General features: G+C 36.4%; 1 protein-coding gene and 1 long non-coding RNA gene across 6 annotated transcripts in view; one reads left to right on the plus strand and one right to left on the minus strand.

Moving 5' to 3' along the window:
- aldh18a1 (aldehyde dehydrogenase 18 family, member A1) overlaps positions 1-9,470 on the plus strand; it is a 26,399-nt gene extending 16,929 nt beyond the window's left edge. For 4 of the 5 annotated variants that reach the window (XM_061966648.2, XM_061966652.2, XM_061966651.2 and 1 more), the window contains exons 13-18: positions 2,128-2,265; positions 2,416-2,611; positions 2,683-2,804; positions 6,464-6,650; positions 8,901-8,996; positions 9,117-9,470. In XM_061966648.2, the coding sequence (XP_061822632.2) occupies positions 2,128-2,265; positions 2,416-2,611; positions 2,683-2,804; positions 6,464-6,650; positions 8,901-8,996; positions 9,117-9,298 (921 nt within the window). In that variant the 3' untranslated portion in view covers positions 9,299-9,470. Of the gene's footprint in view, positions 1-2,127; positions 2,266-2,415; positions 2,612-2,682; positions 2,805-6,463; positions 6,825-8,900; positions 8,997-9,116 lie in introns of those variants that run through there. The other variant, XM_061966654.2, reaches the window with a different exon arrangement.
- Positions 6,541-24,613, minus strand: LOC133610412 (uncharacterized). The gene is made up of 4 exons (XR_009815874.2): positions 24,514-24,613; positions 17,459-17,555; positions 17,292-17,375; positions 6,541-6,670 (listed from the first exon to the last, which is right to left on the minus strand). It is a non-coding gene; the product is annotated as an uncharacterized lncRNA (long non-coding RNA).
- Positions 24,614-25,212: the final 599 nt, after the last annotated feature.

The raw sequence follows: 25,212 nt of genomic DNA on the forward strand, positions 1-25,212 counted from the left end.
TTGTGTTTTGGGTTACAAATATTTTTTTGGTTACAACATTTTTTTAATTTGAAAATATTTTTTTGGGCTGCAAATCGATTGTGTAACTGCAAATACATTTTTTGGGTTGCAAATCTATTTAATTGGTTACACAGTATTTTGGGGGTTGCATATCACTTATTTGGGTGCAAATACATTTTAGGTTGCAAAACTTTTTATGGCTGATAATATTTTTTGTTTGTAAATCTTTATTTTGTCTGCCAATGATTTTTTTGGGTTACAAATATTTTTTTGGTTACAACCCAACTTCAATCTTTTGGGCGATCTATTCGAAGCCATTTTTTTGGTCAGTCTCGGATAATGGGGTGACCATATGACCGTGACTGTTGACTCCTTCCACTGCTGGGTGAGACTGACCAATGAAAAGGTTTCTAACATATGTTCAGAGGAGGCCCCGCCCACAAGATTGACGTTGAGTCGTAACCCACAAAGCATTTTTAAACCCAAAAAATGATTGGCGAAGAAAAAAAAATATTTACAAGCAAAAAAAAATCATTTGTAACCAAATTAAGTATTTGCACCCTAAAACAACAAGGATTTGGAAACATTTTTTTAAATTTCAAATCTGTTATTTTTGTTTGCAAATACATTTTTTGTTTGCTTTCATAAAACAACACACATTTATCTCCATTTGGCGATAGTTTAGTTTCTCTCAATCTATGAAAAAAACATTAATCTCCATAAAAGTCTCTTTTGAATGTTTTTAGTTTTTGTGGAAAATACAACAATGGAATTGATTCATTTTGAGGGTTTAACAGTCTTTAAAAGGCACCACATTTTAAAGCACCTATTAAGGCGAGAATGTATGTATTTTAGAGTTTTGGAATCCCAAACCTGCTCAGTAGTGCACACTGGAAAAGTGTAAAATATTAGCACCTGCATCTGGTGCGTCCAATTGACATGCATGTTCAAAATGTTCATCATGACAGAATGCACACAGGTGAAGATTTGGGAAATCTTACTTGAACAAACTCCTCCCAGGGAATTACCACCAAAATGTAACCCTCTTTAAAAGACTGCTTTGCAACACGAGATCGACTTTTTCAAGCCAATAACATACTCAAAAGAAAATTACGCAGCCATGTGTATCCTGTTGAATATTGTGCCTAGTGGTGAATTATAAAATATTAGGATATTTGACCATTAGCAGGGCTGTCCAAACCTTTTGACTGGGGGGCCGCATTGGGCTAAAAAAAATTGGCCGGGGGCCGAAACCATGCAAGGTAACGAGATATACACATATATACGTATTCATACATATATATGTGTACATTTTATAATAATATCATGGAAATATAATTAATAACTGTTGGAATTGAATATTAAGAGCATGTGAAAGTTGAACTCCTACTTTGTTTACCTTTGTGACGTTCTTAAAGTTTTGTAATTAATCAAAAATATCAAGCAGCTAAAATGCGCCAAACATGGATAAGTGTGTAGAGTTTTTAGCATTTTTCCCATCATGTCTTGCAATGGATTTAAATGGGTGTAATTTTGAAGTTTTTAATGGCAATTGGCTGTTTGTTATAACATTCACAGATTTCAGTGAGCAGATTGTGTTATGTGTGACCATGTTTGTTGACTTTTTTTTCCTGCCCCCTGACTAAAGCAGGTTGTTTGGATTGGGTCATACAAGTAAATGCTGTGCATTAGGTTTCTCTAAAGTACACTCCATGGTCACTGGCCTGGGTCACTCACGTTGACCAAAAAAATGGCGACAGATGAGCACCTATCAAACCGCCAGGTATTAAAGTTTAACACAGAGTGCTTGTTGAACCGTCTCGTGTGCCAAATTGACAGGGGCCGTTTATTGGACATGCCTGATCATTAGCATCATGACAGGCACAGGAAAATCATCAATGTGTAAATGGAATCCGCCATTTTGGTTTGTTTGTTTTTGTTAGCATTATGTATGTTCTTCATCTCCTCCCGTTTGCTATTGTGCCTTTTGAATAATTTTTGCGATGCACTTTGCTGGTTGTAAAGCAATAGCATCACGAGGATAGAATTTTTTTTTAAATACACGTGGCTTGTGGCTCTTTGCCAGACTAAGAAATTGAAGGAAGAATGTTGTGTTCCTCCTTCCAGCTGTCAGCGTTGGCCATAGCTAGCAGTAATGCACTGCTGCTGAAGGGTGGCAAAGAGGCGGCCAACACCATCGGTGTCCTCCATCAGATCACACAGGAAGCCCTCACCGTGCATGGAGTCAGAGAGGCTGTGCAGCTGGTAATTAAAGTATATTCTAATAATCAGCGCAGTAAAGTTTCTTTTATGTAAAAAATAATGTGTACATGTATTTTGGATTAAATCAAAACAGTATATAAGTATTAAGTGATTTCTCTTGAGATTATCTACTTTTAAACTGTTTCATACCAGGTGAGCTCCCGCGAGGAGGTGGAGGATCTGTGCCGTCTGGACAAAATGATCGACTTGATCATCCCCCGGGGGTCTTCGCGGCTGGTCCGAGACATCCAGCATGCCGCCAAGGGCATCCCGGTGCTGGGTCACAGTGACGGAATCTGCCACGTTTACGTGGACGCGGAAGCAAACGTGGACAAAGCCATCAAGATCAGTAAGATAATAATAACTCGCACCACATTGTGCGCATCTCACCTTCAATTGGTACCACTTCATTTGTTCCAGTCCGAGACTCCAAGTGTGACTACCCGGCGGCTTGCAACGCTATGGAAACGCTCCTGATCCACTGTGACATCCTCGGGACGCCGCTTTTCGACCAGATCATTGACATGCTGCACGCTGAGAGAGTAATGCACACACGCACACATAAACACACACATTTCAGCATTTTACTCTTGGATTTTCTTTCTCCAAAATGAGTCTTTTTTTCCTACTGTTGTTAAAAACGTATCAAATGTACAGCATTCATGTTCCCTGCACATCACTTTTACATGTTTGTCTTTGTGCTTCACTGCTGTTGTCATTTCACTGAGCGTTAAGGTGTCCTACTTTGTTCGGCGGTCTTTGAGCGCACCTTATCTGCGTGAGGCAAACTTCTATGAAATTCTGACACTGCCAAAGCTTAAAAGCTACCTTTTATGCAAAACCATTGTTTACCTATTGGTACCTGTTTTTGTGTATGTAGGATCTTCATAAGTCCCCAAAATGTGAAATCAAACCATGGAGGTATGGCAAGATTTTTTTTTAAGGATCCCCATTAGCTGGTCGCCACAAAAACCCACTAGTCTTCCTGGGGTCCACAAACTCAATACAATTACAAGTAAAAGCATATCATTATAACTACACAATAAAGATATATATTGTGCAGAGATATTTATAAAACACACTTACCTTCCTCGATACTTCTCCAAACAAGGTCTTTGGAATTTGCCACAAATGTGATGTTTCTCCCAAGTGCTTTGCACGAGTCCGCCATTGTAGTCTGCTGCTGTAGTGAATAAGCTCCTTCTTTCTTTTTCTCTATCCTCTTGTTGTGAGGCAGACTGGCTCGTACATGCACATGCATCCTCCGCTGTTGCCGTTTTTGATAAAAAGTAGCGTACATTTCTAACTTAGAGCTGTCAATAGACCCCATATGGAAGCGCTAAAAACTACAACAATGATGGTGGGGAATAGACGCTGTCGAAGTGGAGGCACGTAGATAGGACTGTCCACAAAATGTCGCATTCTAAAGAAAAGAGACGGTCAGAAAGCAGCTTGAAGATGACCTATAAAACATTTTGACCAAGGAACCTCCATTACATGTTATGTACACCATAAGAAGTTGTTTTAAATGTAGAACAAATCATAATATGACCCCTTCAAAGGAACCCATAGCGTCCAGATAACCAAAATTTCAGTTCTCCTCATGAGTTTTTTGCCCCTGAAAATGAATCTGGCTTTCATTTCCCATAATATCGATACTTTTTTGAATAATGGGTACAGACCGAACTGTACTTGGAATTCCCCCTTTCCATCGGCAGACTCGATATGTCGCCCCCTTTTGGTGTGACATCATCTACAGAACTGGAGCCAGTGACGTGCGGTGAGGTTGATGGCTGGTGAGGCACTGACTTCATCGCAGTCAGATTTACAAACATATGAACCCTAAAGAGTATCTTATTCACCATTTGATTGGCAGCAGTTAACGGGTTATGTTTAAAAGCTCATACCAGCATTCTTCCCTGCTTGGCACTCAGCATCAAGGGTTGGAATTGGGGGTTAAATCACCAAAAATTATTCCCAGACGCGGCGCCGCTGCTGCCCACTGCGGTGAGGGGGTGAACCAGGGGATGGGTCAAATGCAGAGGACACATTTCATTACACCTAGTGTGTGTGACAATCATTGGTACTTTAACTTAACTTTAACTTTACACATACAAACTGTAGCACACAAAAAAGCACATTTAATAAAAAAAACGTTATTATGGTCTTACCTTTACTTAGAAATGAAGTCCATGCGCCGCAACTAAAGCCCTCACTTCAACTTTCCACGTGCAAGATTGAATCTATTTAAAAAAGTGTAACCGAGGGTTTATAAATGTCGCCTATACTGTATGAAACTACAAAATAACAAACACGGAGGCTCCAGTTTACACGAGGACCACTTTATTTACCTTCTTTCAAAAACCTCCGCAACGTGACATCACTTCCGCTCTTAGCGCCTTCAAAATAAGAGCTCAAGGCATATACTGTATAACAGCACATAACAGGAACTTAACATCACAAAGAGGAAAGCCCATGAAAATAGGTTACAAAAGTTATTTAATAAGAAGCCAAAAAGTGCAAAAACAATAATGTTCGTGTTGGAGGAGTTGTGAATTAGGTATACCTGCAGTCTACAGGTGTATCTAATGTTGTGTCCCTGCAGTCATTCACAACTCCTCCAACACCAACATTATTGTTTTTGCACTTTTTGGCTTCTTATGAAATAATTTTTTAAAATAGATTCAATCTTGCACGTGGAAAGTTTAAGTGTGGGCTTTAGTTGATATAACAATTCTACGGCGGGGGTGCAGGAGGCGAGCCTCAGCCAGTGCGTCTTTTGCAGCCGTTTTATGATCGCTCAGCACAAGAAATACTTTACACACATACAGTTGTTGACAAAATACACTGTACATTATATACCTCAGCTAACTAAACTATGGAAATGTATAATATAGTTCATATAGCAATACAGTCTCACTGCACAGCAGGCCAGCAGTTAGCCGAGTCATTGCGCAATCAATGTTGCGGCACTGAGTGACGTGCCTCAACTGGCTGCTGTTCACCGCACAGTCTCTTCTCAGTATTTGAACGGCAAATGTGAAAATTCAGCGATTTTGAATAAAAATAATCTAAAACTGGTGAAGTTAAACGGAAAATAACTTTATAGTATAATCACTTGATACATATAACAATTTAATTTTTTTTCTTTTCTTTTTACATTTTTTTTCTTTCCATGATGACAGGTGAGGCCCCGCCTCACCTGCCTCTAGTGACTGCACGTCACTGACTGGAGCCCATTTCTCCGCATACACAGTGTAGATAAAGGAATGTAAAATTATAATTTTAATCACTCAATTGCAAGTTTTTGTCGCCTTGATTCATTACTTCATACCTAATATGGTTAATATTATGAGCAAAAAAGTAAATCGCTATTTTCGGACTTTCCTGCTCTTCCATCTCCTTTTCCATTGACACTGTAGCCTGTGTTTTTTCATGCTCTTTCAGTATTTCCCTATGCAGTCTTGAGGAAAACATCAGTAGAAGAGGACACAAAACAGAATATTGGCGGCTTACACTCTCTTTCCTCTCATTTTTGAACTTGCTAGTTTTCCCGCAGGTTCTGACTTAGGAAGCATGGCTCAGGTGGTAGAGTGGCTGTCTGCCAACCTGAAGGTTGCGGGTCCACATATGATAGAATTTACCCAAAGTGCTTTGCAGGAGTCGTGTCGAAGTATCCTTGAGCAAAATACGGAATCCCGAGTTGCTCCTGATGCTGCGTCATCAGTAGATAAATGTGGTAATAGTGTCAAAGCGCTTTAAACACCTTGAAGCTAGAAAAGCACCATCCAAGAAAAATCAATTCACCATATTTCTCCTCTTGAGGGTGCTCCAAATTTTCGGGATTGCATTTGGCTTCATCAATCCATTTTTCTACCGCTTGTCCCTCCCAGCTGCACTGGACAAGGCATTTGGCTTCAGTCTTTTGTTTTACATCCAAACTCTGACCATGTCCCTTCTTCTTCGAAGTCAGAATCATTCAAATGATGGCTGCAAATTACGTTCCCTTTGCTTGGTCCGTCCCATTTTGCACGAGTCAATTTGAGTGGAGAGGTCCAAACTTTCCTCACATTGCCATCATTCAGAAATGCATGCAGGATGACCCTTTCTTAAGTTGTATTGCGACAACCTGCAACAATGCACCTGGCAGCCATTATGATAGTTGATAATATCACTATAAAGTCCTTTATCGTGTCACAAGGTGAAGATCCACGCCGGCCCGGAGTTGGCCTCCTACATGATGTTCAGCCCGTCCCGGGCCCAGTCCATGCACACTGAGTACGGCGAGCTGGAGTGCTGCGTGGAGGTGGTGGACAGCATGCATGAAGCTGTGCAGCACATCCACAAGTACGGCAGCTCCCACACGGACGTCATCATCACGGAAAACGGTAGGTGGCGCGAAAACTGCCTGAAAGGAACACACATAAATGTCCATTACTAACACCGCTAAGTCTCTTATTGCGTGGTAATAACCAGTGTTGAGAAAATTACTTTTTAAAAAGGTACCCATTACTTTTCCAAAAAAGTATTTACACAGTTACTCTTTAATAAATGTAATTAACTACTAGGGAAATTAATTATTGTATTACTTAAACAAAACTTTAAATATCTGGCATATGCAGTTGAAAGACATTTCATGAAAGCAGAGTGAGTGAGTGTGTGCCCTTTTAAAAGGCGGTGCCTGTTGCTAAGTGACGTGTGACGTCAGCAAGCGAGACAGACAGAGCAACATTTTTACCCTAAATTAAGCATTTTAAGCAAAAACAATAGCTAAATGAACAAAAATATTAATACTACAGTAGAATGACACCAAACCAGTCAGATCAAACTGATGGCTTAACTTCAGGCAGTGGTATTATGTTGTTAAAAAAGTGCAAAGGTGACCAAAGGGTGTTATTTCATGCCTAGAGGCCTCTCATAATGTTGACAAATGTATTTATAAAATTGGTTAACAGCTTTTTATGCTCTGAATTCATTAATTAACATATTTGATTTATAATAAATTATTCCTACTTGGCGGAAATTCATTTAACCCAGTCAGGTCTGGAACCAATTAATAGGGATAAACAAGGGATTAATGTACTTTATACATTGTTCTCAAAATATATTGTTGTAGATCAGATGTGTCCAAACTATAAGAGCGGTGTCATCAGTTCAGGAAAGCATCTAATTGCGGAGTGCTTTCAAAGTATTCTTAAATACCAGGCGGTCCCTGTATGCTACACATTTGCTGCTATCTTGTGGACTATGTGAGTAAATCAAATCAATGACCCTTAAAGTACTTTGAAATAATAACACAGCATTCACTTATATGACACAATCCAAACAACCTTCCCTGGTCATGATGCAAAAAAAATAAAAATACAAAATCCAACTAACATAAAGGTCAACACACATGGTCACACGTAACACAATCTGTTCAATGAACATTGTGGATATTATGAAAAATGTCCAAACGCCATAAAAAAATTCTAAATTACACCCATTCACGCTTATCCACGTTTGGCGCATTTTAGGTGCTTGATATATCTGATTGATTACAAAACTTAAGAAGGTTGTCACGGAAGTAAATAAGGTAGGAGTCAAACTTTCGCATACTCTTAATATCCAATTATATTAATTATATATCCATCATATATATATATATATATATACATATATATATATATATATATATATATATATTTTTTTTAAATTGTATTTAAAAAAAAAAGAAAAGAAAAAATATATATATATATACACACACACACACACTACAGGCCAAAAGTTTGGACACACCTTCTCAATCAATGGGTTTTCTTTATTTTCATGACTATTTACATTGTAGATTGTCACTGAAGGCATCAAAACTATGAATGAACACATGCGGGGTTTTATGTACCGGTACTTAAAAAAAAAAAAAGGTGAAATAACTGAAAACATGTTTTATATTCTAGTTTCTTCAAAATAGCCACTCTTTGCTCTGATTACTGTTTTGCACACTCTTGGCATTCTCTCGATGAGCTTCAAGAGGTAGTCACCTTAAAGGGTTTTTCACTTCACGTGTCATAGTTTTGATGCCTTCAGTGACAATCTACAATGTTAATAGTCATGAAAATAAAGAAAACGCATTGAAATGAGAAGGTGTGTCCAAACTTTTGGCCTGTACTATATATATATATATATATATATATATATATATGTATGTGTGGGAAAAAAATCACAAGACTATTTCATCAGATGAAATAGTCTTGTGATTTTTTTCCCACACATACATATATTGCGCTCTACTACGGTATCGAGCACTATTTTTTGGATAACCTTATTAAGACATATATATATACATATATATATATATATATATATATATATATATATATATATATATATATATATATATATATATATATATATATATATATATTATTTACTTTACATTCAGTCAGCTTTCGGCCCCCGGCCAAATTTTTTTAGCCCGATGCGGCCCCCAAGTCAAAAAGTTTGGACACCTTTGTTCTAGATCTTAAAAGAGAGAGATGGTCTTATATCTAAGGTTGTCTTCTATTTGGGTCTATACAGTAATTGATGTCAGAAACAGTTTCAGTGCTTGTGGCCACAAAAAAAAAGTCAGTTTTAAAAAGTGCTCACCTTCGTCTCAGAGGAGACAGCCCAGCACTTCCTGCACCAGCTGGATAGTGCCTGCGTCTTCTGGAACGCCAGCTCTCGTTTTGCCGACGGCTACCGCTTTGGACTGGGTGAGTGTCGGACTCGTCGTCACAGTTTCACACTTCCTTTCGGTGTGTTGACTTTGTCTTTTACTCTGTGTGTGTGTGTGTGTGTGTGTGTGTGTGTGTGTGTGTGTGTTTTGTGCCCAGGTGCAGAGGTAGGCATCAGCACAGCGCGCATTCACGCCCGCGGCCCCGTAGGCCTGGAAGGGCTGCTCACCTCCAAGTGGATCCTTAGAGGCGACGGCCAGACGACGACCGACTTCTCAGAGCGAGGCACCATGAAGTACCTCCACGAAAACATAGACCCTGGCCAACAGTGCCAGCTCTAGGCTGTGTGTGGCTCTTAACAACATTTTGTTTGTGGCTCCATTTCAATCATTAGTATCACAAAGGAAGTTCAATTATATGAGTTGCAAATGGAATTGAAGGCTCCAAATGTCTCTATTTATTAAAAATAGAAACAATCTAAATTGACTTAACATGGTTTGGGCCTTTCTGATCATATGTATACTAAAGTAATGTCCGATCATTACCTTATAAAATTCGAAGTTCTGACTCATTGTCAACAAACTAATAATAATAATAACTGCTATAGCAGCCGCAACATTAATACCGCCACAACGATGACTCTTGCTGACCTACTGCCTTCGATAATGGCACCATTCCCAAATTATGTCGGCTCTATTGATAACCTCACTAACAACTTTGACAATGCCCTGCGCAAAACCATTGATAGTATAGCACCGCTAAAACAAAAAAGGGCCCCTAAAAGGCGCACCCCATGGTTTACAGAGGAAACCAGAGCTCATAAATTATCATGTAGAAAGTTGGAACGCAAATGGCGCGCGACCAAGCTTGAGGTTTTCCATCAAGCATGGAGTGATAGTTTAATATCGTATAAACGCATGCTTACCTTAGCTAAAGCTAAATATTACTCAAATCTCATCCGCCTCAACAAAAACGACCCTAAATTTTTGTTTAGTACAGTAGCATCGCTAACCCAACAAGGGACTCCTCCCAATAGCTCCACCCACTCGGCAGATGACTTTATGAATTTCTTTAATAAGAAAATTGAACTCATTAGAAAGGAGATTAAAGACAACGCATCCCGGCTACAACTGGGTTCTATGAACACAGATACAACTGTATCTACGACGGATACTGCAATACAAAATAGTCTCTCTCTTTTTGATGAAATAACATTAGAGGAACTATTACAGCGTGTAAGTGGGATAAAACAAACAACATGTTTACTTGACCCACTTCCTGGGAAACTTATCAAGGAGCTTTTTGTATTATTAGGTCCATCAGTGCTAAATATTATAAACTTATCACTTTCCTCTGGCACTGTTCCCCTAGCATTCAAGAAAGCGGTTATTCATCCTCTGCTCAAAAGACCTAACCTTGATCCTGACCTCATGGTAAACTACCGACCGGTGTCCCACCTTCCCTTTATTTCGAAAATCCTCGAAAAAATTGTCGCACAGCAGCTAAATGAACACTTAGTGTCTAACAATCTCTGTGAACCTTTTCAATCCGGTTTCAGGGCAAATCACTCTACGGAGACAGCCCTCGCAAAAATGACTAATGATCTACTGCTAACGATGGATTCTGATGCGTCATCTATGTTGCTGCTTCTTGATCTTAGCGCTGCTTTCGATACCGTCGATCATAATATTTTATTAGAGCGTATCAAAACACGTATTGGTATGTCAGACTTAGCTTTGTCGTGGTTTAACTCTTATCTTACTGACAGGATGCAATGCGTCTCCCATAATAATGTGACCTCGGACTATGTTAAGGTAACGTGCGGAGTTCCTCAGGGTTCGGTTCTTGGCCCTGCACTCTTCAGTATTTACATGCTGCCGCTAGGCGACATCATACGCAAATACGGTGTTAGCTTTCATTGCTATGCTGATGACACCCAACTCTACATGCCCCTAAAGCTGACCAACACGCCGGATTGTAGTCAGCTGGAGGCGTGTCTTAATGAAATTAAACAATGGATGTCCGCTAACTTCTTGCAACTCAACGCCAAGAAAACGGAAATGCTGATTATCGGTCCTGCTAAACACCGACATTTATTTAATAATACCACCTTAACATTTGACAACCAAACAATTACACAAGGCGAATCAGTAAAGAATCTGGGTATTATCTTCGACCCAACTCTCTCGTTTGAATCACACATTAAGAGTGTTACTAAAACGGCCTTCTTTCATCTCCGTAATATCGCTAAAATTCGTTCTATTTTATCCACTAGCGACGCTGAGATCATTATTCATGCGTTCGTTACGTCTCGTCTCGACTACTGTAACGTATTATTTTCGGGTCTCCCTATGTCTAGCATTAAAAAATTACAGTTGGTACAAAATGCGGCTGCTAGACTTTTGACAAGAACAAGAAAGTTTGATCATATTACGCCTATACTGGCTTCCTGTGCACTTAAGAAGTGACTTTAAGGTTTTACTACTTACGTATAAAATACTACACGGTCTAGCTCCGTCCTATCTTGTCGATTGCATTGTACCATATGTCCCGGCAAGAAATCTGCGTTCAAAGAACTCCGGCTTATTAGTGATTCCCAGAGCCCAAAAAAAGTCTGCGGGCTATAGGGCGTTTTCTATTCGGGCTCCAGTACTATGGAATGCCCTCCCGGTAACAATTAGAGATGCTACCTCAGTAGAAGCATTTAAGTCCCATCTTAAAACTCATTTGTATACTCTAGCCTTTAAATAGCCCCCCTGTTAGACCAGTTGATCTGCCGTTTCTTTTCTTTTCTCCTCTGCTCCCCTTTTCCTTGGGGGGGGGGGGGGCACAGGTCCGGTGGCCATGGATGAAGTGCTGGCTGTCCAGAGTCGGAACCCGGGGTGGACCGCTCGCCTGTGCATCGGCTGGGAACATCTCTACGCTGCTGACCCGTCTCCGCTCGGGATGGTGTCCTGCTGGCCCCACTATGGACTGGACTCTTACTATTATGTTGGATCCACTATGGACTGGACTCTCACAATATTATGTCAGACCCACTCGACATCCATTGCTTTCGGTCTCCCCTAGAGGGGGGGGGTTACCCACATATGCGGTCCTCTCCAAGGTTTCTCATAGTCATTCACATCGACGTCCCACTGGGGTGAGTTTTTCCTTGCCCGTATGTGGGCTTTGTACCGAGGATGTCGTTGTGGCTTGTGCAGCCCTTTGAGACACTTGTGATTTAGGGCTATATAAATAAAGATTGATTGATTGATTGATGTTGGAACCCAAAACAACCACAGAGGGTTTACGTCGGGAACTGGCCCTGCTGGCCAGGTAGAAGAACAGCAGCTTAATTAAAGATGGCCTTAAAAAAAGCAAAAATGTGGAGTAATAATGTTCATAAAATGTGTGCCTTAAAACTTACGATTTTTAAATATAACACTTTCTCTCAGTGGGTAATAGAAGCAGCATTCTCATGGTGTCATTTTTTATTTATCTTTTCATTTGACTATGGGTATTACTTACCTAATTACCGTATTTTTCGGAGTATAAGTCGCACCGGAGTATAAGTCGCACCAGCCGAAAATGCATAATAAAGAAGGAAAAAAACATATATAAGTCGCACTGGAATATAAGTCGCATTTTTGGGGGGAAATTTATTTGATAAAACCCAACACCAAGAATAGACATTTGAAAGGCAATTTAAAATAAATAAAGAATAGTGAATAACAGGCTGAATAAGTGTACGTTATATGAGGCATAAATAACCAACTGAGAACGTGCCTGGTATGTTAACGTCACATATTATGGTAAGAGTCATTCAAATAACTATAACATATAGAACATGCTATACGTTTACCAAACAATCTGTCACTCCTAATCGCTAAATCCCATGAAATCTTATACGTCTAGTCTCTGAGCTAAATAATATTATTTGATATTTTACGGTAATGTGTTAATAATTTCACACATAAGTCGCTCCTGAGTATAAGTCGCACCCCCGGCCAAACTATGAAAAAAACTGCAACATATAGTCCGAAAAATACGGTATTATAATAAAATATAGAATATAGCATCTCAGTCCATTATTAAGCATGTGTCTTTAAATTCTTAATTTTGGATACAAAGTTACATTCTTATGTGACTTTTGTTTGTTCACCAAATACAAAAACTCAGATAATTTGTGATCTTTTCTGCAAAATAGACATTATGATTTTTTAAATAACTAAATTTTTTTTAAACCAATTTATTTCAAACCTTGTTATTCTTTTATACAAGAAAAAAGTTGAAACGATAAATATTGTATTTCTTACAAAAATAACCTAGATTTAGAGGTACACGTTTTTCACCAAATATATTTTGTGGCATTTTTAAAACAGTTTTTTTAGATGAATCAAACATCTTCACAAAATTTGGAGATATATGTCATTCTACAGAACATTTTTGAGACTTCTCCACAAAAATAATCATGCATTTAAAAAAAAAAAAATCAAAACTAAAACAAGAATATTGTATTACTTATGTTAAAAATGTTAATTGGGAGATGCATGATTTTCATCAAACAATCTGTGATTTTTTTAATTTTTATTATTAACCAAAATAAGAAAATATTTTTGGATGTATTTCATTACCTTAAAAAACACTTAATTGGGAGATACAGTACATGTTTTTTCATCAAATAAAATTATTAGTTTTTTGTCCCCAAAAAAAATTAAAAAATAATTTTATATGTTTTACTACTTATTTAGAATACACTGAATTGGGAAATACATGTTTTAATGAAAACCTTTTTGTGTTTTTATTTATTTATTTATTATCCAGACCAACTAAGAGAATAATTTGGATATATTTCATGACCTACTGTAAAAAACTAAATAGGTTCATGTTTTTCATGAAATCATTTTTGTGATTTTTTTTAATCTTCCAGAAAAACTAAGAAAAATAATTTGGATACATTGTATTATTTTTGGAAAAACTCACTTGGGGGCTGAATTTTTTTTTATGAAAACATTTTGGTTATTTTTTTAATCATCAATAAAAACTAAAAAAATTGTTTTTTTTATATATTTTACTCCTTTTTTTTAAAAAATTTTTTTATAAATGGTAGTACATGTTTTTCATGAAAGCAATTTTATTTTATTTTTTCCCCCAGAAAAAAATATTTGGATATATTTTCTTATTTGTTTTAAAAAAAACAAAATTGATATCTATTTTTTCATGAAAACATTCTGTTTAGTATTTTATGATCCAGAAAAACAAAAACATTATTTGGGTAATTTTACTACTTATTTAAAAAAAACATGCATACATGTTTTTCATCAAAACATTTTTGTAAATTAGTTTTTATCCAGAAAAAATATTTTGATATATTTTATTACTCGTTTAAAAAATACTAAATTGGTAGTATATGTTATTCCATGAAAACATCTTTACGATTTTTTATTATCCAGAAAAAAAGATAATTTGGACGTTTTTTTTTTTTTTTTAAAGTAAATTGGGAGAGACATGTTTTTCATAAAAACCATCCATCCATCTTCTTCGGCTTATCCGAGGTCGGGTCGCGGGGCAGCAGCCTAAGCAGGGAAGCCCAGACTTCCCTCTCCCCAGCCACTTCGTCCAGCTCCTCCCGGGGGATCCCGAGGCGTTCCCAGGCCAGCCGGGAGATAGTCTTCCCAACGTGTCCTGGGTCTTCCCAGTGGCCTCCTACCGGTCGGACGTGCCCTAAACACCTCCCTAGGGAGGCGTTCGGGTGGCATCCTGACCAGATGCCCGAACCACCTCATCTGTCTTCTCTCGATGTGGAGGAGCAGCGGCTTTACTTTGAGCTCCTCCCGGATGGCAGAGCTTCTCACCCTTCATAAAAACATTTTGGTACATGTTTTATTATTCACAAAAACTATAAAAAAATATTTGGATATATTTTATTACTTATTTTAAAAAACTACATTGGGAGCTAATGGAATTGAAAGCTCCAAATGTCTCTTAAATAAAGGCAACGTTTTGGAGATACATGTCATTCTACGCAGAACATTTGTGAGATTTTTTCACAAAAATAATAACTTCTTTTTATAATAAAGCAATATATTTAAAATAAACACACAATCTGGATGTCTCTTATTACATGCATATAGTTTTTTGATACAAAAAAGCTAAAACAAAAATATTTTAGTTTTTAAGTTAGGGATCTAAATTGGGAGATGCATTTTTTCATCAAACAATTTTTGTGATTGTTTGTATTAACCAGAATAAGTTAAGGATCATTTTTTGGATATATTTTATCTTCTTAAAATTGTTTTTTAACTTGGGAGATACTGTACATGTTTTTCATGAACACATTTTTGTAATTTATTATCCCAAAAAAACTAAGAAAAATATTTTGATATATTCTATTATTATTTTTAAACTGAATTGGGAAATACATGTTTTTAATCAACATTTTGTTGTGAATTATTTATTATCCAGACAAACTAAGAAAATAATTTGGATATATTGTATGACCTATTTAAAAAAACTAAATAGGTAGACTTGTTTTTCATGAAATAATGTTTGTAATTTATGTATTATACCAAAAAATTTAGAAAAATATTTTGATATATTTTATTACTTCTTTTTTTTTTAACTGAACTTTGTTGTGAATTATTTATTATCCAGACGAACCTTGAAAATAATTTGGATATATTTTATGACCTATTTAAAAAAAATAATAAATAAGGTAGGCATGTTTTCCATGAAATAGTTTTTATAATTATTTTTTTTATTATCCAGAAAAACAAAACAAAAACAAAAAAAACAATTTGGATATATTTGATTACTTTTTTTTTTTTAAACAAAATTGGAGATACATGTTTTCATTACAACACTTTTGTGATGTTTTTATTATACAGACAAACTAAGAAAAATCATTAAGATATATTTTATTACTTCTTTTTTTCTTAAATTTGTTTAACTTTTTTTAAGTGATACATGTTTTTCATCCAAAAAATTAGATTTTTTTCTTAACCAGAAAAAATAAGAAAACAGTTTAGAAATATTTTGTTACTTATTTTAAAAAAAAAGGTCGATAAATGTTTTTCATTTAAAAATGTATGTGATTTTTTATCATGCAGAAAAATGAAAAAATATTTGGAGATATTTTCAACTAATACAACTTGGTGTTTTTTTGTTGTTTTTATTTGAACAAAAAAAAGCTTTACTACGTCTGGAGGTACAAGTTCTTCATCAAACAAATGTTGTGCATTTTCATCGTCTGGAAAGACAAAGAAAAGTAATTTGGTTGTTTTTCTGGTTGTCAAATTACATATATTGGAGACAGATGTTTTTGTCAAGCAATATTTAAAATTTCCAAAATACATACATACAGTAGATTGGAGATTAATGTCTTTTATCAAGCAAAATGTTGATTTTCCAGAAAACTTTGGAGATACAAGCTTTTTCAATTTTGTGTTGGACAAAAGTCAACCTTTAAAGACATATAGCGTAGCATGTTATATCATAACCTTCGGCATTCTTAGTTAACGTTCTACATTAGTATTAGTTACTAATAACTAATTTATTTTCCGTTCGTTCTTAAAATGTACACACGTTTCTTAATTTACGCTATTTTGTTCTGTTCGTATTGTCATGAAAAAGTATGAAAGATAAAGAAACATTCAAATTGTCTTTTAATGACTGCAAGAAAGCAGTCAGAGATGTTATTATTTTTCAGGAAGTTTTCTTCCTGCTCTCTAACGCCCAAAGCTTTTTGTGTCAGAGTAATTGACGAGTTGCCTCCTTAAAGCTGGAGGGCAGAAGAGAGGAGACGTTTGTTTTTTTTTTTTGTTTTTTTTTAATGCAGCCTCTCAGCTCCCATCAGTAAACTTAACAACTGCTTTAACTCCTACAATAATAATACTGTAGGATTTCAACAAGAATGTTAAAAAAGAATATTTGGATACTTTTCTCACGCTCTCTTTCATTATTTCTTTGTGAAAGATTCCGACTCGTATGTTCTTGTCTGTCCTGGCTCTGCTTGCACAAAGAACACAAATTAACGGAAGATGGTTGGAAAAAAAGAAAAGAAAAAAAGTGTTAGTGATGTAAAAACGTGTCTGTGGATGTGTCTGAAAAAGGGTCTTTTTAAGTAGTTGCCCATAGGGGAATATTCCAATGCTGGAAGTGGGGCAAGAAAGATGGAAGACAATACTACAGAGGTTTAATTATCCAGCCATCACAAATGAAAAGAGGGAGAAGAAGAAGAAGAACTGAGACTAATGATGGGAATCACAGCTTTATGTTCTTGGTTTCTTTTCTCCTTTTCCTCCCCCCTGCCCTATCATCTAAAGAATCCGTCCTCCAAAACGCACTACTTACCCTTCAATCACCAAAGTCCAAAGGGTTCCCAGATGAAGCGCGAGACAAAACTGGGATATTCTCTTCTTGAAACCATCTGAAAGACTGCAGGCAGAACAGACAGGATCAAGTAACGCGTACTTCCTGCTGCGTTAAACATAATGATAAACACATGTTCACCTAGTTACCTTTTAAATGATGTCCCATTTATGGCAGGAGCAGAAAAGCCTTACAGTAGTGGAATGCCGTCCCACAGCGGTGTGTGACCAGAAGATTACGGAACAGCTACACCACCAAAAAAATCATACGAATGAGTCTTCCTTTAAATAATATACACACAGGCTTACTAATTTTAAAACAGAAACAATCGACCTAAAACATTTTCTCACATTTTTTATTATTAAAGTTAAAGTACCAATGATTGTCACACACACACTAGGTGAGCTTATTCATTTCCTAAGATTTTTTTTTTTAATGCCTATTATGCTCATTTTAGTGAACAAGCTCAGACCATTTCTGAGTCTAAAAACAGCTTCCTTTTTTAATGAAAAAAAACTTTGCAGAAACATGTTTTGAACCTGGAATAATTGGGTGTTTTCTACTTATTTGGCTGGTCTTTTGAAGGCACGGGCCATTTTTCACATTAGATTGTTTTTTCTAAGGAAAAAAAAAATAAAACATTTTGGACAAAAGTGTTTTCCATCAAGTGTACACATTTTGTGTTTTTTTTTATCTTATGTATTTAATTTTTTTAGTTTTGTTTTATTTACAGAGTTTCATTTACAGTAATATCCGTGGACTTTTGAAGGCTCAAACCAGTTCTGACCTGAAATCAAACTCTAAAAACAATCTGTTGCTTTTTTTAATGACAAAACATTTTTTTTTGGAGAAACATGTTTTTAATGTGGAATAATTTGGAGTTTTCTATTTATTTTAGACTTAGACAAACTTTAATGATCCACTAGGGAAATTGTTCAACACAGTAGCTCAGTTACAATGATGGAAAGTGTAAGGATGGAAAGGACAATGCAGGTATAAATAGACTAATATAGCGATAAAAAATCGAACATATATACGAATATATACATAATATGTGTACAGAATAATATATATACAGATATATTATATTATGTCTATAACATATATACCAATGACCATGTACAATATTACAGTATATAGAGTATATGTGACAGCAGCAGCATAAAATAGAGAGTAGATCCAGCAGGAAATAGAAAATTATAAACAAAGAGAAGTAGCTAACATGTCAGGTGTCATTGCTAGTCATTTTAATTTTTCACATGAGTGTGGTTTTTTTAAGGACTTTTTTAAAAAACATTTAGGACAAAAGTGTTTTCCATCAAGTGAACATATTTTGTGTTTTTTTTTATCTTAATTATTTATTTTATTTTTTTTAGTTTCGTTTTATATACAGTTTAATTTTCAGTTATATCGGTGGACTTTTAAAGGCTCGGACCAGTTCTGACCTGAGATCAAACTCTAAAAACAATCTGTTGCTTTTTTTAATGAAAGCGTAAGGCAGGAATAAATAGCTCTCTGACCAGGAGCAGGTGAGCGTCCCAACCACTAATCAGAGGCAGGTGACAAAAATCAGCACCTATGGCAACTAAGAACACAAACAAGGGTGCTGCAACAGAACTAACCAACAACTAAGAAAATATCAAACTAAACAAAATATGACCAGGACAACGGCTCATGACACCGTTTCTTTTTTTTTTTAAATGAAAAAAAACCCCAAGACTTTTGGAGGAACATGTTTTAATCTGGAATAATTTGGAGTTTTCTACTTATTTTACTAGTCATTTTCATTTTTCACATGAGATTTTGTTTATTTTTAAAGGAATGGGACAGATGTGTTTTCCATCATGTGTACATATTCTGTGATATTTGTATCCCTTTTCACTATTATATTTATTTTATTTAACATGCCACACAAACAACTATCAGAAATGCAGCCAATATTACATACAGATAATGTGTCATGAGAAATGTAGATATAAATTAAATACACAGAGGACATAGGACATTAAATTAGCTCAAATATACCTACAAGTGAGGCATAATGATGCAATATGTACATACAGCAAGCCTAAACAGCATGCTAGCATCGATTAGCTTGCAGTCATGCACTTTTTTGATTGATTAATTGAGACTTGTATTAGTAGATTACACAGTACAGTACATATTCCGTACAATTGACCACTAAATGGTAACACCCAAATAAGTTTTTCAACTTGTTTAAGTCAGGGGTCCACGTTAATCAATTCATTCTGACCAAATATGCTTGATAAGCACTCCACACAAGTCAATAACATGAACAAAGTTCACCTTTGTGCACTCACACAGCATAAAAAAGATTGGTGGACAAAATGAGACAAAGAAGGAGTGGCGTAAAACATGTCTTTCTCTGGCATCTTTGAAGAAAGTTATACATGTAAACAAACTATGGTGAGTTCAAAGACCGCCAAAATTAGTAGGACAAAACGGCACTCGCTAAATACTTTCATCAGAGGATCATGATTAATATAAACAGTGGGATTTCTAACAATTAGGGAGGTTTGTGTCATGTTGTCCTCCTACAGAAACCCTATTAAAACAAAAATATATATTTTTCCCCCATCTTTTTCTATTTTCATACATTTTTGAAAAAGCTACAGGCAGCCACTAGGGCGGCGCTAAAGAGCCGCATGTTGCAGGTCTAACCCCTGGAAAACACAGGCAATGTTATAGGAGAGTGAAGACACAAACTATCTTTGAAGCTTCCCAAGTTTCCTCTCTTTATTGCACATTGTATATTTCCTATAATCCACAATAAAAAATATAATTATTCTCTAAATGCAATATTACATTCTCAAAACATATCTTCTTCATAGCACAATAGCTATTATGATGGTCTGTGACACTAGACTGACCATACGTCCTCTTTTCCCCGGACATGTCCTCTTTTGCGGACCTGTCCGGGCGGAGTTTCTTAAATGCCTCAAATGTCTGGCATTTTGAGTTAGGGTTGCGTGTATTTTCAATGTTCGTCCAGGGTTAAGAAGGGGTTAAAAACAAAACAAATTGTGCACGCAGCAGCATTCGTGAGGGAGGGGCGGAGACAGAGAGAGCGAGAGAGTTATGATAAACGCGCATGCGTCATTAGGCTCTGCTTTTTATCGATAGATTTATTAGATTTAATTTTTTATTATCTATAGCAGGGGTGTCAAAAGTGTGCCCTGGAGGCCATTTGCGGCCCATAGCTAATGTTTTAAAGGCCCACGGCACATTCTAAAAATACTATTAAAATAAACAAAAACATCGGGATCTTTCTGTGTGGAGTTTGCATGTTCTCCCCGTGTATGCGTGGGTTCCGTCCGGGTACTCCGGCTTCCTCCCACCTCCAAAGACATGCACCTGGGGATAGGTTGATTGGCAACACTAACATTGGCCCTAGTGTGTGAATGTGAGTGTGAATGTTGTCTGTCTATTTGTGTTGGCCCTGCGATGAGGTGGCGACCTGTCCAGGGTGTACCCCGCCTTCCGCCCGATTGTAGCTGAGATAGGCTCCAGCACCCCCCACGACCCCGAAGGGAAATAAGCGGTAGAAAATGGATGGATGGATAACAAAAGTGAAATAAAAAAGCTTAAAGGTGAAACGTAATTTAGAAAAAGTTGCAATGTTGACTAATAAAACAAAGCTGTTTTATTTTCTTTCTAACTGTCATTGCTCAAAACATAATATTGAATCAAAATCAATGTTATTCTGAATTATTCACCTATCCAAGGCTCCGATTACTTCACATCAAATATTCCACTTTGAAAAATATTTTTGGTGGAAGATTTTGCACATTTTGTGTGTTTGCCATTAAAAATATAGTTTGTTTGACAAAAAGGGCGGAAAACAAACAAACAAAAAAAAAACATAAAAAAAAGAAATGAGGGATAGATCTGAAGTTGATGTAGACTGCAGATATTTAAGCGTTAAATATAAAATGTATATATGCCCTGGCACACTATTATCATCATTTCATGACCCAAGCAAAACACGTTTTACACTTTTATAGTGAAATAAATACACCTACAACTTATTAAATAAAAACATAGAAAAAAACTACCAGCAGCGGTAAAGTTTGGATCCATGAAGGAAAGAAGAAAGTGAATGAATGTTTATAACTGAATACATTTACATATGTATACAAATTTGTTTTCTTTTTTAATTTTTTTTAATGAATTAAGTAGAGATGTCCGATAATATCGGTCTGCCGATATTATCGGCCGATAAATGCGTTAAAATGTAATATCGGAAATTATCGGTATCGTTTTTTTTAATTATTGGTATCGTTTTTTAAAATTTATTAAATCAACATAAAAAACACAAGATACACTTACAATTAGTGCACCAACCCAAAAAACCTCCCGCCCCCATTTACACTCATTCACACAAAAGGGTTGTTTCTTTCTGTTATTAATATTCTGGTTCCTACATTATAAATCAATACAATCTGCAATCTCATTTTCACTAATTACTAGTTTCTATGTAACTGTTTTTGTATTGTTTTACTTTCTTTTTTATTCAAGAAAATGTTTTTAGTATATTTATCTTATTTTATTAATTTTTTTTAAAAGTACCTTATCTTCATCATACCTAGTTGTCCAAATTAGGCATAATAATGTGTTAATTCCACGACTGTATATATCGGTTGATATCGGTATCGGTAATTAAAGAGTTGGACAATATCGGAATATCGGATATCGGCAAAAAGCCATTATCGGACATCCCTAGAATTAAGTAACGTTTATGGCAACCTTTTTCCAAAACACAATATAGAATGTGAGATATAACAGGATAATGCATACGTTTATCATTTTATTTCCAAAACGCTTACACAAAAGTGGGGGCCCCAAAAATTTACTGTGGGACCCCATTTTTATGACCTGATGGGGTCCCTGGGACCCCATTTTGAAAATTCCTGGCACCAACACTGCTGTCAACAGAGGACAAAAAAAAGCTTTATTTAAATAAATATATTATTTATAAAGCAAGTTCAAGTATCATTGGCAAATGTTCACCGAGTCCCGGTCTTGGCACGCATATATGTGTCCTCTTTTTGGGATTTCAGAATATGGTCAGCCTATATACGGTAATACTGTATATACTAGGGATGTCCCGATCCGATATTTGGATCGGATCGGCTGCCGATATTTGCCAAAAATTGCGTATCGGCAAGGCATGGGAAAATGCCGATCCAGATCCAGTTTAAAAAAAAAACTCCGGTCCGTGTTTTCCAACGCACCGATTTAAATAATACATTCCACTTTTCTGCTGCTCCCTAATTTCCGTTCCGCATTTTCCAGCACACCTTCAACACATCCACACTTCTGTGAATTCTCACGCAGTTGCTTTTAGCTGCTGGCATTACACGACAGGCTCTTCTCACTCTTTCCTGTGTCTCCCTCTCACAGACAGCGAGCGCACCTTCTTACACACGTCACGTCATACGTCACATACGTATACGTCCTCCCCGAGCAGAGAGGTAGCAGCATGGCTAACGTTAGCTGTGATGCTAGCGCAGCCGTGCGAGCAACGCTCCCTCTAAGGTGCTCGCCTGTGCAATTGCGCACTGTTTAAACGTCCTCTGCGCATAGCAAATCTATGCCACGCACAAAATCTAATAAAAAAATAAACGCATAACAATTTTCGACACACGGACACGACAGAGAAAACAGTTTTCGTCATTATTGTTCAAATATTGTGACGTCTGTCGAGACGCTTATCTCCATTCGGTGCCACACGTCCACACCATCAAAATGCTGAGGCAAAAATTTCCACATCAACACCGTATGAAAAAATTTGTGATTTTTTTAGTTGTGATTTCCTTCTCTGCATGAAAGTTTAAAAGTAGCATATATTAATGCAGTATGAAGAAGAATGTTTTAATGTAGACATGTAAGCCTTGAAAGAAAATTTTGAAAATCAAGACTACATTTCCTGCAAATGGGTGCATTTCTACCCTATATTTTAACTTTAGATTTATTCTCATGTCAAACTCTGACACTTACATCCGGCGCCCCCCTCCACACCCTGGATTATAAATAATATCAATAATTCAATGTGATTATCTTGTGTGATGACTGTATTATGATGATAGTATATATCTGATAGTATATATCTGTATCATGAATCAATTTAAGTGGACCCCGACTTAAACAAGTTGAAAAACTTATTCGGGTGTTACCATTTAGTGGTCAATTGTATGGAATATGTACTTCACTGTGCAACCTACTAATAAAAGTCTCAATCAATCAATCAAAACACATAGAATCATCATACTGCTGTGATTATATGCATCAAGTGTTCATTCAAGGCTAAGGCAAAATATCGAGATATATATTGTGTATCGCAATATGGCCTTAAAATATCGCAATATTAAAAAAAGGCCATATCGCCCAGCCCTAGTTTCAATGATGCCATTTCTGTTTGTCATGTATAATTTTGTCTATTTTGTGTTTATCCTTGAATAAACAGGTCAGTTTCTTGTCACAACCATTGTGTATTATTCAAACTCCCCTAATTCAGCTGGCTAGTTGTTATCAAGAGTACTAAAACCCTTTTCAACATGATTCTGACAACTAAGTAGGCTAAATAACTTTAAACTTTAATACATGCTCGGATAAGCAAGTATCGGTATCGGTCAGTATCGGTATCGGATCGGAAATGCAAAAACGATATCGGTATCGGATCGGAAGTGCAAAAACCTGGATCGGGACATCCCTAGTATATACACTATATGGGCAATTTAGACATGAAATGTCCTTGGGAGTTATACCTATAGTCACACAAAATGTATCCACATCACTCAGTCCATATTCTATTCATTTATTAAAAAATATAAGAACTAACAATAATGTATTTAAACAGAGAAAAATATAACCTTGTGTGAGATAGAAGACTATAGCTCTACAACACAGAACTATATATATGTACATATATATATATATATATATATATATATATATATATATATTGTGTATGTATATATATATATATATATATATACATATAATATATATATATCTTCGGTTGGCATATAAAGGGTTAACTGCTCTCACCTGACCCACACGCATCAAAGAGTTAGCTCGATGCTAGAACATCAATCTCTGTCGCTGAACTATATTTCATTTGAATTATAGGATGTTTAATTATCAAACGTTTACATTTGAGATACTTCAAGACTTTACTAACCTGGAAAACACAGAAAGGAGAGCGAAGACACCAACTATTTTTTGAAGCTTTCCAAGTGTGCTCCGAGGGGAGGGGGAAGGAAATGTCCACACCTTAAAAGGGACCTACGGGCAACTACTTCACCGCACATTAGTTCCGCTCTTCATTTTCTGTCTTTACATTAACATGAGTGGAAAACGGCTTTATCAGGGGTGTCAAACTAATTTTTAGCTCAGGGGCCGCATAAAAACTAAAAAAAAAAATCAAGACAACTTCAGATTGTTTTCTTTGTCTTACTTTGGCCAAAAATAGAACAAACACATTCTGAAAAATATTACAATAAAAGATTAGAAAAAAATACCGGCAGCGGTAACGTTTAGATCACTGGTTCTTAACCTGGGTTCTATCGGACCCTAGGGGTTCGGTGAGTCGGCCTCAGGGGTTCGGCGGCGGAGGTCAAGACACACCCGACTCATCCTGTAAATAAAAACTTCTCCCTATCGGCGTATTATAGATACCCCCAAACAATGTTCCCTCTAATTTTCCATATGCGTGAGCAAACACAAAAACTCCTTGAGCATTCAGTGGAGCACATGTGAGCGACGTCAGACGTGCACATGCACTGTGGCCACACCAGCAGCACCTGTCCCAAACCTGACTAATTAACAACTTAAATCTTTTATTATTATAATCAAATGACAGCAGTCATTTCCATGAGAT

The sequence above is a fragment of the Nerophis lumbriciformis genome, linkage group LG11 (genome assembly GCF_033978685.3).
Source record: "Nerophis lumbriciformis linkage group LG11, RoL_Nlum_v2.1, whole genome shotgun sequence".
Classification (NCBI taxonomy): Eukaryota; Metazoa; Chordata; class Actinopteri; order Syngnathiformes; family Syngnathidae; genus Nerophis; species Nerophis lumbriciformis.